The 18,745-nt window shown below is 43.2% G+C and overlaps 1 protein-coding gene and 1 non-coding gene across 2 annotated transcripts in view; one reads left to right on the top strand and one right to left on the bottom strand.

Moving 5' to 3' along the window:
* Positions 1-284: 284 nt before the first annotated feature.
* ADGRD1 (adhesion G protein-coupled receptor D1) overlaps positions 285-18,745 on the top strand; it is a 184,614-nt gene continuing 166,153 nt past the window's right edge. The window contains exons 1-5 of the mRNA XM_052654827.1: positions 285-350; positions 440-476; positions 9,255-9,338; positions 11,494-11,589; positions 13,387-13,509. Coding sequence (XP_052510787.1) covers positions 285-350; positions 440-476; positions 9,255-9,338; positions 11,494-11,589; positions 13,387-13,509 — 406 coding nt within the window. The remainder of the gene's footprint in view (positions 351-439; positions 477-9,254; positions 9,339-11,493; positions 11,590-13,386; positions 13,510-18,745) is intronic.
* Positions 4,535-4,607, bottom strand: TRNAW-CCA (transfer RNA tryptophan (anticodon CCA)). Its single transcript has one exon. It is a non-coding gene; the product is annotated as a tRNA-Trp (tRNA).

Raw genomic sequence — 18,745 nt, 5'->3', positions numbered from 1 at the left:
GGAAGCTGTTTCTCCTCCCCTCATCCCGGGGCCGGTTGGTCGCTCCAATGTGTTTATTGATCACGGAAGACTCTCAAGTTTGGAGACAGGCAAGAAACACCTATTAACTCTCCACGACTCTGCCTTCACTCTGCAGTTCACAAACTCTAGCTAAACAGATGGTGTTCTTCTTTCTGGAAACTGTGACAATGTCCCTTTCCCAAAGAAGTGAAAGTTAAAGGCAATTCTTTGTCACAGACCCTCAGGAATTCCACTTGGATCATATTTTCACCTCTGAAAAAACCATGAAGAAGCTGCTGCCTCTTTGCTGCTGGCACTCCTGGCTGCTGTTATTTTATTGCGATTTTCAGGTAATGTCCCCAGGCGGTGCTCACCAAGACGGGAACAGCTTTCTGCTGGGAGGTTCCTTGTGTCTTACAGTGTGATGTTTTGTGTGCAGGTGCACGGGGCCCATGCCAGGTCACAAGTGCATCCAGGTAAGGCAGCTTCCCTCCTCTTCTGCTCACTACCTGTTCTCCCTGCCCAGTCCGGGGTCTGGAGGCAGTTTGCTTGTCTCTGAGGCTGTTGGGGAAGGAGCCCTTCTTGGGCTCCGCTGGCCCCACCAGCTGTCCTGACACCTTGTCCCCTGGGTCACTCATCATCCTCCACCTCTGACTTGGAGAAGCAGGTCTCTTTGTGCCCCGATCCTCTCGCTTTAGGGCATCTGAACACTTGTGATTCAGAAAATGGGATGTTTGCAGGTGAAGCATCTTCTGTCCTTGACTCAGGTCGTGCGTCTCCAGCGCAGATTCACTTGAGCTGCCTTAGAGCAGCTTTTGTCCCCGTCCTTTTGTCCCTGCCCTCTTTCGTCCTCATCTCTCCGATGGGAGCTTGACTGCTCCAGCCCCTCCGATGAAACCCCTCGCCCACCCCCTGCTTTCCCTTTGCCATCGTGAGTCCTGTCTGGAGGCATCACCATGAAGCTTTCCTTGGGGAGGACGGAAGAAGCGAGAAACTTTTCCTTGCTCCTTCCCAGAGAAGGAGGCCTGTGGGACCATGGTGGGAGTACACTTACTGGCCCTTGTTCCCATTTGCTGCTTGGCTGGTACACGCACGGTGGAGGGGCCCTCGCACTTACATCCCCAAGTCTTTGCCTGGGAGCCGTGAGAGCAACACTGACCTGGGAGTGAGCGTGCCTTTGGCCGTGATTATGTCTAGAGCAGCCCTGCTGCCTCCACAGCCCGCCAGAGATGGTGCACGCAGCATCCCCACGGTGTGAATCCAGGTCCCAGGAGATGGACCCCGGTCTGCTGGGAGCACCAGCGTGGTGCTGGGTGAAGGTGGACTTGGGGTGGGGGTCTGTCTCCGTTGGAGTGATGCGGCCCTCACTGTGGGCGCTGGGGCATCCTATCATCTCCCTGTCTTTACCTGCAGGTCTCACAGGGCTTGCAGCTTCTTCTTTTTCTTCTTCTTCTTCTTTTTTTTTTTTTTTACAAAAGTTTATCCTTAAATGTATAATAGGTCCCAAGACAACACTTCCTCCTAGCTATAGGTGGCAACAGACATTATGGCAGGGAATCCAGATGTTTAAGCAGAAATGGGACTAAGGATCGTCATTGCCTCAGGCACCAGGGCCAGCGTTTCCCTGGCAGCCTTCGCTTTTAGTTCCTTGGCTTTCTTCTGCCCCTCCTCCTTCTCGGCTTGGATGTCTTATCTTCCTCATCCGTTCCTGGGCTTCTTCTGGGGCTACTTCAGGGGCTTCTTCTTGGCACCTTTGCAGCTCAACATAGCACCTGCCGCCCCTTTCCCAGACCCTTCCAGGTTGTGCTGCTGTTTCTTTTTATCTGCACATTCAAGTTCAATCTTCTGTTGAAAATGATGTGAAGGTGGTAAATTTTTGCCGGCTCCCCTTTCCTTGGCCAAAATGCTGAACGATTTGGGAATAAATAAATCATCTAGCGTCGCACTAGAGGGAGGCTGTGTGAGCCTTACTGCTAACCCATGCCTCATAGTGCACGCTGATTTCCTGGGGGGAAATGAGGGGAGGGGTCTGGCCAGGAACATCAGGCAGAGTGAACAAAGCGGTCCTGAGACCCCAGCCCTGTCAGGGAGGAAAGAGAGCTGTAGGGAGGTTCCCACATTGTGCCTTTGGCCACATCTCCCCACATCCACTCGCATCCTAGGCTCTCAGCTTCAAGGAGTGGCTTGAAGCTGGCCTTGGTTTCATAGAGAGACTGTTCCTCTCACATCCTAATTTAGTGTAGAAGATGTTTTTCTGTTGGTCAACTAACTACCTTAGAGAAATCCTACTAATACTGACAATCACAGACATGTTACTAAAAAGAAGCAATAGACAATGAAACCTGGATGGGGAGAGGTCAAGTTCAAAACCCAGATTTCTGACACATACATGTACGTACACACACACACACACACACACACACACACATACATACCAGGCCTGGTTTTAAATAACTGGGATATGGTACAAACAGAACAGTCTTTGCACTCAAGTCGCAAATAGTCTGATAGAGGAGACAGACAACAAATATACTAACAAACAAAAACTTTCAAATTATAGTGTGAGTGCCATGGGAAGACAAACAAGGCGGTTGGTAGAAAGAGTGGATGGTGGGTGATAAAAGGTGATCAAGGCAGGCCTCTCAGAGGGTGTGCCCCGTGGACCGAGGCTTGAAAGACAGAGCTGGTTTTGCACAGCAAGAAAGCAAGCAGACTTCTGGACAGGGGCGACAGCAGGGCATCCTGCTGTGGAATGAACTCGGTGTGTCATGGGCCAAACAGGAGGGGACCGCAGTTGGCATGGGATTGGCAGGGACCAGTTTTCCTCTGTGTGGTGTAGATTTCTGTCCAGTGAAGTCAGTGGAACCCTGGAGATATATTCCACACATTCACGGGGTGAGGGCTTCCCTCTCCTGACACAGAGAGTAAGTAACAGGGAAAGGATGGAATAGAAAAATCTGGAAGAAAAACTGGAAAGGAAAAATGAAAGCTTTTATTAACTTTCTTTCTGAATACTGATACCCCTCCCTCCCTGCCCCTCTCACCAAACTGGATCAATAAAACATTAAATATGGATGAGAAATTATTCCTGAAGAACTGATTTTTTAAAAATGTATTTTATTGGCGTAGAGTTGATTTGCCGTGTCAGGTTAGTTTCTGCTGTACTTGAAAGTGATTCAGTTATACATACATATATGTGTCTCTATATATATTTTTTATCATACTCTTTTCCATTGTGGTTTATCACGGGATATTGAGTATAGTTTCCTGTGGATCTTGTTGTTTATCCATTGTGTATGTAATAGGTTGCATGTGCTAACCCCCAACTCCCAATCCATCCCTTCCCTCACTCCCCCCGCCTTGACAATCACAAGTCTGATCTCTGTGTCTGTGAGTCTGTTTCATAGGTAAGTTCATGTGTGTCTGATTTCAGATTCCACATGTAAGTGATATCATATGGTATTTGTCTTTCTCTGTCTGACTTACTTCATTTAGCATGAGAGTCTCTTGTTGCATCCATGTTGCTGCAAATGCCACTATTTCGCTCTTTTTCATGACTGAATAACATTCCACTGTTTACATACGCCACAACTTCTTTATCCATTCATCTGTCAATAGACATTTAGGTTATTTCCATGTCTTGGCTATTGTAAGTAGTGCTGCTGTGAAATAAGGGTGCATTCGTCTTTTTGAATTAGAATTTTCTCTGGATAAATATCCAGGAGTGGTATTTCAGGATGGTATGTTAACTCTGTTTTTAGGTTTTAGAGGAACCTCATGCTAGTCTCCATAGTGGCTGCACCAACTTACATTCCCACCAACAGTGTAGGAGGGTTCCCTTTTCTCCACACCCTCTCCAGCATTTATTTAGTTGTAGACATTTTGAGAATGGCCATTCTGACTGGTGTGAGTTTTGCAGTTTGGATTTGCATTTCTCTGATGTTTAGTATCTCTCCTTTGCCTGTTGGCTCTGTGTATGTCTGAAGAACTGCTTTATAGTTGTGACCTAGGCTGGAAGTCTGTCTCTCTCAGTTTATTTTTAGGGCTGGGGGATGTTTTGAATACCCTGTATGAACCGTGTTACCCCTCAGCTGTTGTCTTGTCTAAGTAGACAGTTAGTCTGTTTAGGTTTCTTTGATGAAAACCAGGGTGACTGTACAACCTGAAGATTCCATAGCACCTTGTTTTTGGGAAAATAGCTGAAGTGTCTAATTCACAAAAGAATGAGATCCTTTTCTTCTGATACTTTTAGGGTTATGGATTGTTTACTCTTTAGGTTGTAAGAGGAAATCTATGTGTTCAGTTCAGTTCCTTGATATGTCTTATTCATGCCACATAATGTCTTAATTAAGAAAAAAAATCTAAATTGTTGACATTACCATGTGGGGAGATTTCACATTAAGAAAAATATGTATTTCTGACTTAAAAATATTTATATAGTATTTGTATATTTGGCTGCTCTGTGTCTTAGTTGTGGTGTGTGGGATCTTTAGCTATGGCATGCAAACCGTTTGTGGTGGCCTGTGAGATCTAGTTCCCCAACCAGGAATTGAACCTGGACCCTCCGCATTTGGAGTGTGGAATCTTAGCCACTGGACCACCAGGGAAGTCCCTCTGACTTCTTTTTGAAAGTGGCAAACCTGGCAATACTGGGCATATCCTCCTACAGAGGTGGGATCATTGGCTTGGGGAGAAGTCACTTTCCTTAGACAGGACACTCATTTTCTCCCCCGCCCAGCCTCCACCACCCTGAGACCTGGGAGTGAGAAACTCGGGGGCAGTCCAGGTGTCTGTTCCCAGCACCTTTTCTGATCACCTGTGCCTTCCAAGTTGGAAGCCAAGGTGAACATCATCCCTGGCCTCCCTGCAGGTAACTCCTCCTGGCCCTCATGGATATTTCAGTTTGCACCTCCTTCATGACTTACTGGACAAACTCAGTGTTGATAGTTACATCTGGGCCATTTGGTAGGTAGCATGCAGGCCCTCTCATGATCACAGACCCCCTCACCCAATCACTGATACTTCCCATCACTGGGCACTGGCTGGCAGGCAGGTGGGGGGGCATCTTTCTATGTGAACAAGACATGATCCCTTGATTCTATGAGGCTTCCTGCCCAGGATGGACATGGCCATTTCTCAGTGGAGCTGATAGGGAAAGAAATTTATTACCCACAGGCTTCACTTTATGAAGACGAAGATTCTGAAGATATAACATCTATTCTTTGCTCAAAAGATGTTATTTCCTTTTTGTATTTTTTTCCCCCAGATGAGTTGAATATCAAGTCAATGATGTCTTCTCCTCTTCAAAATTAATATCCCAGATTTTAGAAAAAAACAATCATGGTAGAAAGGAAGATGAATATTTTTGATTTTTGCATTTCATATTCTTACTGTTGAGGTCCTGGAATAGAACCATTCATTTCCCAGAGGACATCAAGTCCCTAACAGGTACAAGAGAGTTAGGTGTGCACACAGCTACCTCTCTTTGGCCCCTATTGTAGAACTAGCTGGGTTTTTGGCTTCCATTTTTGATGCATGTACATAACCCTGAAGGGACAGCCTCGCAGATGCAAATTGTAAAAAGAACCCAATGATCTGGACCTGGGCACATGTTTGGCATCCTGGCAGAAATTCAGATGTTAGATGGAGTGCTTCAGTTTCCTCTGAAAATTTCATGTGAACATTATCTATGGTCATTTTAATTGTGAAAGCAAGACTTAAACGGTTGTTAAAATACAGGTCCTAACATTCAATTGCTTCCCTGGTGGCTCAGAGGTTAAAGCGTCTGCTTCCAATGCGGGAGACCCGGGTTTGATCCCTGAGTTGGAAAGATCCCCTGGAGAAGGCAATGGTAACCCACTCCAGTATTCTTGCCTGGAGAATCCCATGGATGGACAAGCCTGGTAGGGGGGTCCACGGGGTTGCAAAGAGTCGGACATGACTGAGCGACTTCACTATAACAGTCAATAAAACAGAAATGAAGCCTGTGGGTAATAAATTTCTTTCCCTATCAGCTCCACTGAGAAATGGCCATGTCCATCCTGGGCAGGAAGGCTCATAGAATCAAGGGATCATTTCTTAATTTTGTTACCCCAAACTAATCTCAGTTTCTAGAGTACACAGCCAAGCAGCCCCTCTTTCTCTTTTCCCTGCCCTCTGAAACACTGTATTTTACACAAAATAGGTCACAATATACATATTTTTCTCACTTAGATTTTTTTTAACGTAACAATATGACTAAAGAATATTCTATGTCAGTACATGTAAATCAGCCTCATTATTTATCCTAGCTACACCCTAGATCATTATAAAGATGTTCCATATTTATTTAGCCAGCCCTTTGTAAATGAGCATGTAGGCTGTTTGTAAGTTTTTGTTACTATTTTAAAAATTCTGCAACAAATACCCTTGTACATAGGTCTTTGATCATATGCATGAGAATATGATAGATCTTTAGAATAAATTTCTAGGAATTAAATTGCTAGGTCAAACATCATGTGAGCTTAAGATTTTGATAGATATTGCCCTCCAGAAAGGTGAACTCCCACCAGAAAAGGTGGTAGAACTTGCCCACTTCAGTATGTTGTTGTTCAGTCAGTAAGTCCTGTCTGACTCTTTGCAACCTCGTGGACTGTAGCATACCAGGCTCCTCTGTCCTCCACTGTCTCCTGGAGTTCGCTCAGATTCATGTCCATTGAGTCAGTGATGCTATCTAACCAACGCATCCTCTGCCACCCCCTTCTCCTTTTGCCTTCAATCTTTCCCAGCATCAGGGTCTGTTCCAATGAGTTGGCTCTTTGCATCAAGTGGCCAAAGTATTGGAGCTTCAGCTTCAGTAACAGTCCTTCCTAATGAATATTCAGGGTTTATTTCCTTTAGGATTGAATGGTTTGATCTCCTTGCAGTCCAAGAGATACTTCAGTCTTCTAATAAATGTAACTTCATTTGCCAGTCTGATAAGTGAATAGGCTAGCTCGCTGTAGTTTTAACATGCTTTTTAAAATTATCAGCAAGGCTGAACTTCTTATATTTCTAAAAGTAATTTGTATTTCTTTTTCCTTGAACTGTCTATCTTGTGTATAGTCGTTATATATTTTAATCCCAAATTTGTAATTTATCCCTTCCCCTACTTCCCCCTTTGGTAATCATATGTTAATGTTCCATGTTTGTGAGTCTATTTCTATTTTGTAAATAAATTAATTTGTATCATTGTTTTTTTAAATTTTAGATTCCACATATAAGTGATATCATTTAGCATTTGTCTTTCTCTGCCTTGTTTACGTCACTTAGAAGATAATCTCTAAGGTCCATCTATGTTGGTGCAAATGGCATTATTTCATCGTTTTTTATGGCTGAATTGTACTCCACTGTATATATATATACTGCTTCTTTATCCATTCATCTGGTGATGGACACCTAAGTTGCTTCCATGTCTAGACTGTTCTAAATAGTGCTGAAATGAACACTGGGGGTGCCTGCATCTTTTTAAATTAGAGTTTTCTCTGGATGTATGCCCAGGAATGGGATTTCTGGGTCATACGGTGGTTCTATTTTCAGTTTTTTAAGGAGCCTCCATACTGCTTTCCATAGTGACTGCACCAATTTATATTCCCACCAACAGTGTGGGAGGGTTCCATTTTCTTCACACTTTCCAGCATTCATTATGTGTAGACTTTTTTATGATGGCTATTCTGGTTGGTGTGAGGCGGTACCTCACTGTATTTTTAATTTTTGATAATTAATGTTGTATTTTTGATAATTAGAGATGTTGAGCATATTTAGTAGATATTTTTTGATTTTTGAGTTTTCTTTATTAAGAATAGGTCAAGTCAACCGGTGTGTCCTGCATTTCGGGCGGATTCTTTACCAGCTGAGTTACCAGGGAAGCCCTTCATTTATTCAAGGGTTCTTTTACATCCTTCAGTATGATTTGATTGTTTTCTTCATGAGAATGTTGTGTAGCTCTTATTCTTTTGTTCTTAAATGTCTTCTCTTTACTGATTGCATTTATAAATTAAAACCTTTCTTCTATTTTTTTAGCATTATTATATGAATACAAGAGAGCTAGTCACATTTGCATATTTAATTTGTATCAGCCTCCTTACTAAATTCTTTTACCATTTGTAACAGTTTTTCACTTACTGAATTCTTTTCTTATTTGTAATAGTTTTCCATTTTCATTATCAGGCATACATCATTTGAAAATAATGATCATATTATCTCTTCTTAAAAAATATTTTTTACAATGAACAACACAAAGATTACTTTGGTAATTTTAACTTTTCTGGGACCTGGCAGACATTGAAGGCAGTTGATTATTATTTAGTCATCTGGATCTTTATTTCCATTTCTGGGAACTGTTCACAGAGAATTAATCCAAGAGGAGATTCAAGTTAGGAGAACAGTTGAGTGTGTGATGGTGCAGCCTCTCCAGGGACTATTACCCAAACTCCATTATGAGAGTTGGAAAAAAAAATAAATGAAATAATTCATATGATATTAAGTGAGAAGAGCAGAATAAAAAAGAGCATGTCTGCACAATATGATGTCTACTCAAAGCACAAGGACCCTAAAGGAGACTTTTAAAGGATTGATTTTTAGTATGGAGGAAGCAGAGCAATAATAGAAAGATCAAGATCAATTCAAGAGATGTCTATGGAGGATTGTATCTAAAACCAGTTGGCTGGGTGACTGCTGAGGTGGCATTGTATTCCTTGTCTTAACAGATGGCTAGAAGTACAAATATTTTATAGATTATTGTTAGTCTGAAATGAGGACGTATTTGTAAAGAATCTCACGCGCTGTCTGCACAGTATAGCTGCGGGCTTCCTCCTCTTTTTCAGCCTTATTTTTTCTCTCTTGTCTGATTGCATCAGCTATTTCTCTTAAAGCATAGGGACTAATGGTGGGATAAGGGACAATGGACATTCTTATCTTTTTCTCTGACACGTGTGGGCATGCTTCATGTGTTGTGCCATTAGGCAGAATGGCTTTTATTTTCTTTTGGCTAAAAGATATCTATTCCTATGTAGTATGTTTTATTCTGTAAAAATATTCATTTATTTTTAATTTATTGAGTTTTTGAAACCTGGGAGTATGTGTTGAATCTGTTCAAATACCTTTTGAGTACCTCCACAGTCACTCTGATAATTAATCCTTCCCCCAATTCCTGATGTAGGTAGTAAGTAGCTCCTTATGTCCAGCTCTTTCTTTCCTAATAGTGATGTAACATTTTTATTCTTTTTTCCCTCAAGGGTTTGAGGTCCTGGCTTCTGCTTCCCATTACTGGCCATTGGAAAATGTGGACGGGATCCACGAACTTCAGGAGACAACTGGAGGTAGACAGGGGTGGGAACAGAAACTGGGGCCCCATGGGCCTCTCTTAGGAATTAGGGGCAGTCCAGAGAGACAGGGAACAACAAAGAGCATCGGCTGTGAAGCCAGGATGACAGAGATGAATAGATGTTTGTGTTGCTTCCACTTAATAATTGTGATTGCAAAGTATTTTCACTAGAACTTTTATATGTTTTTATGATTAAAACACAACATTTATGTTTCAAAATATTAAGATGTGCATTTTCTCCAACAACCTTGAAACAAAAGCAGCTGTTTTCAGCTTTAACCTGATGGGTCAACCTCTGTACAAGTCAGGATGTATGTTTTCTAGGTAGACACAAATGGCGTAACCTACATGCCTGCCAAAGCAGGGACCCATTTGAATCTAGGGCCAAAGGTTGTGCCAGTGAAGAGTAATGCCCTGTTTGTGAGGTCACAATTTCATTTAGCAAAGGTAATCCCACCCACCCATCAGCTCTTCCATGCTTCACTGACAGCCCCCCTGTCATTGAACATCACCTAAGATGCTTCCAGTGGTCTGCAATTCCATGGAAAATAAAGTTTCTATCTGACTCAGTTCAGACTTTTACCGGAAGGAGAAACCCCAGACAGCCCTGAGTACTTTTTCCATCCCAATAAGATTTTTTAAAGTGTAAGTTTTGAGTAATTTGGGATGTTCTGACATTTTAATTTTTATTCCTCTTGATTATGTCCAGTGATTGATTTGTACAGCAGGAGGTTTATGTACAACCATGCTAGCTAGCACATGCTCAGATTGTCTGTACCGGTTCTTTGCAATAGATTAAAAAAAGAAAACCCACATTGCTGCTTGTTAGGATTCTCATACCAGCACACTGATTCGTTCCTTATTCCCAGGATGTCATGTGCTGCCATAAATTGTCACCTCAGATTCTAAAATGTCTTTCTTAAACTTTGCAAATCAGGATGTATTACAGTGGATGTCTCTGCTGCTGGCATCCTTAAAGGCACTCAAAGAGCAGGGCCCCCCAGAAGGATGCTGTCCTCCTTCCTGTGCAGGGCTACCCAAAGCCCTGCCTTCATCCGGCATTATCTCTTCCTTGCCTGCATGTTGGGCAGCAATAGCGGCCATGATGAAAACTTACACTGAACCATTGGGGCTTCATATATTCTCCAAATAGTCTGTGCTATAGGGATGGACTGTTCCTGCGGCAGTTCATTTTGTGACTATCTCGGGTCAAAAGAAATGGCTTCCCCTTGTCATAATCTAATTTTCTCTTCTCAGGGCTTTTATTTTAAAGCCTTTGAAAGGAGATCATTCCAAGTGGAAAATGCATTGTCAAAATAGCTCCATGTTTAGGACCTGGGTGCTAACATTTCCGTAATTACTTTAGACAAGAGTTCAAATAATGATCCGTATAGTTCTCTCCTCACCCTGTCAACTCATCTCATTGTCATAGGTTATCAGATACAATTACATTGTGATTGGATTTTGTTCACCCAAAATATTAATTTCCCATAAAACTCAAACTATATTGGTGTTTGTCCCGAAACACTCGAATAATGAAGGTCTCACTGCCCTTTTCCGCTGGGTCTATTCTTTATGTTACAGTGCTCTGCTGGCATATTTCAATTTGATTACAGGTTTCTTAAGGCAAAGAAAAAGGAATAGAATCCATCAGCACATTTTACTGCTGGGGACGGTTGAATGGTGTTGGAAATTATTGCGTGGATGCACTGCTTTGTTATTTGTTGCTGAATTAAATCTCTGTTGTTTTGTCCATTTGTCGTAATAACATGCAGTTGTTTTCATGCTGTGCTTCTGTTTCATCAGTTCTTGTGACATCACAACCGTTAATCCTTTTTGTTAAGGCTACTTTGTGGCCGAGTTCAGTTTCATATCTCTCAACTAAGTATCCGGATGGAAGTTGGGGCCAGCACATGGGAACCAAATACAACAGCCACAGCACCCTAGCTCTGGGACAGTGTGGGGCTGCTGGAGTTGCCATAATGTTGACTGAATAAGTGAGCGGGAGGTGGGGCTGGGAGAGAGAACCCTAGCTGCTTGCGGGAGGAAAGCACACGTATGGACGTGTATTATGTTGAGAGATATGTCAGTTCCATTTGTTTTTTGTGTCACTCATTCATTGTGCTTTTTTCTTTTGTTGTTTCACCCAGCATCACGAACCCACAACCTCACTGTGCTCCCTTCTCATAATTCTACCTTTGTTTATACCAATGACTCTGCCTACTCAAATTTCTCTGCAACCGTAGGTGAGCATGTGTTACTTCTGTGTTAAGTTTGGATCTGCAATGAACTGAAAGGCCAATCCGATCTGGCTCTATATGAATTCACTGTATCTTGACTAGCAAATGAGCGAATATCTTCCCAAGAGCCAAAGATTCAGGGTATTTGATGGTAAGGACTTAAGACCGCCGCTTAATTCTAAAGGAAGTATCACAGACTGAAGGATAGTAGGATAGGGTGTGTCTATGCACTTTCAAGCAACCAGGGTCTTCCAAACCGGCTGCTTATTTTCAGAACAATACAGACATAAGATGAGATAGTTTCCAAAAAATAAACCTTGTTTGGATTTTTTAATGGATTATATTCTTTTGGGAAGGAAAAATATGCCCTTGAAATGGAAAATTAAAGTCAATTTTAAAATACCTCATCAAAAATTTGATGTCTTGCAAACACTAAAATCAGCATTTCTTCTGTAGCTGGAATTTTTTTTTTTAAATCATTAGAAGCTGTTTTCTAAAAGACACACCCACAAGAGTCATGGTTAAATGATTATCTTATTTAATAACCTCCAAGGCCCACATGTTTCAGATTTTTCTCAGGCAGCACAGAACAGGACAGATAGTAGCAATTGGGCAGCTTTCTGGTCAGTATGGAAAGTTGGCTCAGATAATTTAGGTCTTGCTCCTGACCTTTTTAAAAATATATAACCTGATCGTTCTTTCAACTATGGGGTGTTTCACTTCCAAAATTAATTTTGCCAAGCAAATAGTCTGGTTTAGGGGTTTATAGAGCCTCATTCAATCCTGCAACTTCAAGTTGCCCATTTTAACTATGTAATATATAGATTCCCCATCCCCAGCAATAAATGAGATAGATTTTTAAAAAAATGAATTTAAAACAGCAAGGAAAGACATTGAAGTCCTTCAGGTTGGTATCTACATGCCAACGGTTGTTAGGGAATCTGACCTGGGGTAGCGGTCGAGTCAAAGGGCCCCTGGCACTTCTGTCCATCTTCAGCTGGACCACCAGCTCTGAGGGCAGGACGCAGCTGCCACAGGGCAGAGGAGGCATCTGGGTGGCTTTGGTCCCAGTCAACAGTGTGTGACTCGTCACCCTTGGCTTTTATAGTCTTCCCTTATCTATTCTGTAAACCATTTCCATCACACGGACACCATCAGAGAGGTCTGCTATCAGAATGGGACAAACAAATGATGGTGGAGCTGGCGTCCCCGCCAGGGCTACTGGCCCTGCGGTCCAGTCACTGGCAGGCGCTGCTGGGGTGACTGAAGTGTGGCGCCGATTTTTCCGCCTAGAGCCTGGAAAGGAATGCTCTTAAAATCATGGGTTCCCATGTGTCGGGTCACGGGCCTTCAGTGAGGGAATTCAGAAGGAGAGAGTGCAGGTGTAGTTTTACATTTGAAATTGAATCTGAGTCTCACCTGTAAAGTCTCGTGTGACGATGACAGTGAGAAGGACTCCAAAGTTGAGGACAGTAGGAGATTCTAATCATATGGCTCCTGGTAACTCAAATACAGTATTTATAATGTGCTCATATTACAATGCATATTATACACTGGGATGATATTAATTACTAGATACAATATTAATAAGATAGAATATTATTTAATATTGACACTAATACATTACTTATAGTCTAGTTCGCAATTATGAAATGTTAAATACCATTAATATTAAATAATATCTGTAACGTCATTGAATAGAAATATTTAATCAATCAAAGTTGTTTGTAAGCCTGACACGTCTCCGGACTTTTCATCTCCTGCAATGATTAATCTACAATGTTTGCCATTCTTCTTACTTAGATATTGTAGAAGGAAAGGTCAACAAAGGCATTTACCTCAAGGAGGGAAAAGGAGTCACGTTTCTCTATTACAGAAAGAACAAAACTTCCTGCATCAGTAATCCGGCACAGTGTGGCCCTGAGGGTGAGTGATGCGCTCCATTCTTTTCTTCCTTTCTTTCAAGTTCATTTCACTGCCAGGTGGCATCTGTTCCTCTGGGCTGTGGCAGATGTGAAGACAAAGTTCAGCTGCACCATGCGTGCGCATGTCACATAGGGACTTGAGGGGAGGGGTGGGGATGGGGATGCAGAGACTGGTCCTGGAGACGGAATTAACACACTATTTCGCAGAGGCATGAGAGCAAAGTATTTAATCTTGTAAAGCAGAAAAGCAACAGACAACAACAACCAAAACCCCCAAGAAACAGACGAAAAAGACGCCTCCATAAAAAGCAGACACGGCGATGTCGCAGTGGAGCTTGGATGGGGCCATGGCGTTTGTGGGCAGGAAATTGATGGTGTGGCTCACGGGATGCTATTTCTGGCTCCAGGATGTTGGCCATGGGTCTGGGCGGGGCATGCCTCTTAAGACTCGTGCCATGGGTTCGCTTCTTTTATATCCGTGGAGATTGGAGGGGGCAGTGGTGAGAGCTGTCCCAGCGAAAGGTTGTAGGCCTATGGTTAAAATAATACCATGGGTGAAACACACAGGTACAAAAGAGAAGTTAGGAATCTATTCCTTCTTCTTCCTTTTTTTTTTTTTTCCTCTATGAAAAGTAACCAGCTCTCTAGGATCTGAGCTTCAGAAAATGAAGATTTAAGCCACATTTCAAAATGTTCTGGGAAACTGTTCTCTACCATCCAAATCAGTTTCGAGCCTCCAAGTTCCATTATCCTAAGCAACTGAAAAATTTTCTTTCTAGGAAAAAAAAAGAGTTTAATGCAAGCGGGTCTGAAAGCCCTAAGTCTTTTTGGGCATCCAATGGGCTTATCAAAACTGCCCTGTGATGAATTCATTGGTTACATTCCAGTAAAGCAAACAAAGCTTAACAAGGTGATCACGTGTGGGAGGATACATTTTGGACTTTGCAGAACCCAGAGTTTTGAGAAAGGGATTTGAGGTCTAAAACCACAGCCAGGTTTACAAATCCACAGTTCAAGCTGTTCCTGAATTCAAACAGCCCTATAAACACAGCAGAGTTGTTTATTTCTCTAAATTTAAAACAGCCCCGCCTCAGCTACAAGGACTAAGGGAAACAAGAGGGCAGCCGGTGCCTGCCCCACCCTCTCCCTGCCTTGATCAGGATGGCCGAGGAGGAGGAGCAGCAGGGTAGGGATGTGTTTCTGTCTAGTTTGTCTCTGGGTCTGAGAGGCAACAGTCTCTCTTTGGAAGAACGGTGTCTCCACAGCCCCAGCTACCAACTGGAATTGACTCAGGTGGGAGGGGAAGGTCCCAGGAATTCCAGTAACTGGGCACTGTCACAGATAAGCAGCCTTTGAATGATGACTATGATGGGACCAGTGGTGACTATGATAGTGACCAGCTACTGGAAATCAAAACTATCGGAAAACTTTACCTGAATTCTGAGGTCGTAAACTAGAGGCCTCTGAGCTCACCCTGCCCTGTGGCTGTGCCTGGTTTTGCAGGCATGGAGTTAAAATTTTTGATTAGCTGCCAAAGTTGAAAAATAGGACAATTTCACATAAAAACACAAATTCCCGGTTTCTCTTGAGAAATCTCCCTCCCTTGTTTGGATTTTGTGGGGCTGAATGGAGGGGCCTTCTTTTGTGTTGGACGTTGCCCTTCAGCTCATCACTGACTTCTGACCCTGTGATCATTGGACCTGCTGGACATAGAGCATGTTAATGGTTTGGACTCCAGGGCCAGGTGGCTTGGGTTTCAGTGGCGTTCTAATCCTTTCTGTAGTGACCTTGGGCAACCACCTAACTTCTGAGTCCAAATTCCTCACCTGTAACATGGGTCAATCAAAGCCAGATTTTAGTTCCCTGCTCATGGGGCTGTTCTGAAGGCTGGCACGTGGCTGGTCCAACACTGAGAAGCCCTTGGGATCCTGTCCTGTATGGATGCCTCCCAATGTGCCTCCTGTCCCCAGGATCTCAGTCCTCACTTCGTCCACCTGCTCAGATGTGACCCCCTGACAGGGGCTGACGTGGTTGGACCAGTGATCATAATCACCCACAATCATGCATTGTTTACTTGGTGTCAGTATTCTTGGACTGCAAGAACCAGTCCATCCTAAAGGAAATCGGTCCTGAATATTCATTGGAAGGACTGATGCTGAAGCTGAAACTCCAGTACTTTGGCCATGTGATGCGAAGAACTGACTCATTGGAAAAGACCCTGATGCTGGGAAAGATTGAAGGCAGGAGGAGAAGGGGACAACAGAGGATGAGGTGGTTGGATGGCATCACCAACTCGATGGACATGAGTTTGAGCAAGCTCCGGGAGTTGGTGATGGACAGGGAAGCCTGGCATGCTGCAGTCCATGGGGTCGCGAAGAGTTGCACATGACTGAGTGACTGAACTAAACTGGAGTGTTCTAATCCCATTGTTGTATTAACTCATTTCATCCTCAAAAAAATGAGACAGACAAGAGCTCACGTGGTATAGAGAGCTGTAAACTTTGGCTTCATGTTCCCACCCTGTTAATAGCTTCTCGTGTGTCCTGGTTAACTGGAGCCTTTGAAGGTATTTTTTGGGTGGCCACTTTTCTAGAGTATGGCCAGATATGCGGTGAAGCCAGGAAACCTCAAGTCACCTTTGGCCCCCTGGGGCCATGCTAGCAGGGGTCTTAATGTGGCAGATGCTGAGGGAGGTTGGGTATTTCTTGATCCACCTCCCTCAGTTTGGAGTTCAGACAGGACCACCAAACATGGGTGTCATTCGAAGGATCACTGTAAGCATTGCTCCATTTTATTGACCATATCCTTTGCTCTGGGGTGTTTCCCAGGGGCCTCAATGAGCTTACATTTCTAGGTTTAAGGAGAATAGGATTTGAACAGGAAAAGTCCATCCAACGTTTTTCAAATCAAACTCCACATAGCTTTTGAAGTAAGTGAGATGATTTCAAGTGCACTTTTAGTGATTAAACAATTTTTTTTTTTTTTTTTTGCTTTGCTGGGTCTTTGTGGTTGCTTGAAGTCTTTCTCTAGTTGCAGAGGCAGTGGCTACTCTGTAGTTGCAGAGCTGGGACTATATATATATATATATATATATATGTATATATATATATATATATGTTTGGCTGTGCTGTGTGACTTGTGGGATCTTAGTTTCCTGACGAGAGATTGAACCCAGGCCATGGCAATGACAGCACAGAGTCATAACCACTGGACCACCAGGGAATTCCCTCAACACTTAAACAAGGAGAGAAACACTTCCCACACCCAGTCAAGCAGGTCAATTATTTTCATATTTGTGATTTCCCAATTCTCTTGTGGTCTCTGTTCATATTTTTGGTTGATTTCATTTTTTTTTTAAAGAACGTTGTAGGAGACAGGGTTGAGGTTTGAACTTTTCAAAAAAGGATAAAACATCTGAGCAATTTAGCTGTTCCTTCTCCGAGTTCTCAGCTAGAACATGGGATCTTCCTTCTCTGCCAGCTGCTCACTCTGAGATTTCGAACCCATGACCTGCTTATCTTAGGGCTTTTCTCCACCCACTTGGCTAGTTTCTCTTGTTTCTGAGCTGACTGTGTGACCTGCCTTTTGGCAAATTGTGCCTCCTGGGAAATTTTCTCATGGGCGTTGGGTGCAAATGGGAGAGAGGCTCTGGAGGATCCTTTGAGAGAGAAAGTCTATTTGAACATTAACCAAAGGAAGCACAGTCTGTGTTCCTTCAATACTGAGGCAACTCTCCTCCAACTCCCACGGCCAGCAGAAATCTGCATGAGGAGGGAGTCTTCCTGGAGTGTTCCAGCATCTTGTTTCACTCCCCTGTAAACCTTATTTTAATTTTATTGTTTTATTGGCCTTGCTTGGTCTTTGTTGAGGCATGTGGGCGTTCTTCAGTTGCTTTGCACAGGCTTAGTTACCCCTCAGCATATGGGATCTTAGTTCCCTGACTAGGAATTGAATGCACATCCCTTGCATTGCAAGGTAGATTCTTAACCAGTTGGAAAATGGATTCTTAACCACTGGACTACCAGGGAAGTCCTCCCTATAGACCTTGAGGGCTCAGCTCCAGTGTGGCTCTTACAGAGATGAGTCCCACACCAGTTGCGTTCCCCTTTGCTCTCACAGGTCCCTGTATGTCCCCCTCTGTCCCTTGCATCTTTGGTGATGACCTGTTCATTATGTGTCCTCCTTCTTGGACATTTAGCTCTGCAAGGGCAGGGACTCGTCTGTCTTGGTCACTGCTATATTTTCAGGGATGAATATCAGCACGATAGATGCTTGATCCCTATCAACTGAACAGATACATCTAGTCTGTCTTTCTGATGCTTAAATGCCTTTGAATGCTTCCCCAGCACGTATCTGATGGGCCATCATTTGCATATCATCTGTGATGAATCCTTCTCCATCCTGAATGGGCCAGTCCCGTTTTTGCACCCCTCTGACGTTTAGATACTTCTTTCTGATATTGGACTAAATTCGTTTTGAATAATTACCTCTAATTCCACTTCACCTCTCAATCATCTTGGATGCCTGCCAGAAAGACCTTTTTCCTGTTTTACTTGTTAATTTTTCCTCCCTCTGGAAATGTACCCTTCTTTTTTCCCTCTTGTGCGTTAGAGCTTCCTCTGCTTATAAACACCAAGAAACCTGCTATAGCTCCATAGCAGCAGCTGGAAAATCTCAGCACCCACATTCTCTTCTCAGCATCGACAGGACTTTTTAGGCCCTTTCCATTAGGTTACTAACTTCAACTTTGCATTAAGTCACTAACTTCAATGCCATCAACAAAATGGTAAGCTATTCTGAATGGTGTTTCAGGACAAAAATTTCCAGAAGGGTCTGACTGTTGGGCACAGATCCAACTTCTGTCTTCCTTAGATGATTGGGAGTTTTAGGAATGTTTGAAAGCCTGATGGAGCTTCAGAGAGAAGTATTCATTCACCACGTCCATTTCACAGATGGGGAGACTGAGGTCCAGAGAAGGCACAAGATAGCCTAGAGCCACAGGGTGATTTAGTGCTGAGTTTCTTGAAGTATTGCTTCTAGACCATCAGCAGAAGAGTCCAGTCCAGTGCAGAGACTGCTAAATATGGAACTTCTCAGTCTCCAGCCCAAGACCCACTGAATCCAAATCTCTGTGGACAGGGCCTGGAGATCTGAATTTTAACCCAGGGTGATTTTCATGGACCAAATCTCGGAACTGCTCAAGGCTGACTCTAGCCCACAAATGTGTTTTGTTTGCT

This window comes from Budorcas taxicolor, chromosome 17 (assembly GCF_023091745.1).
Source record: "Budorcas taxicolor isolate Tak-1 chromosome 17, Takin1.1, whole genome shotgun sequence".
Classification (NCBI taxonomy): Eukaryota; Metazoa; Chordata; class Mammalia; order Artiodactyla; family Bovidae; genus Budorcas; species Budorcas taxicolor.
This window is presented reverse-complemented; position numbering and strand designations above follow the sequence as displayed.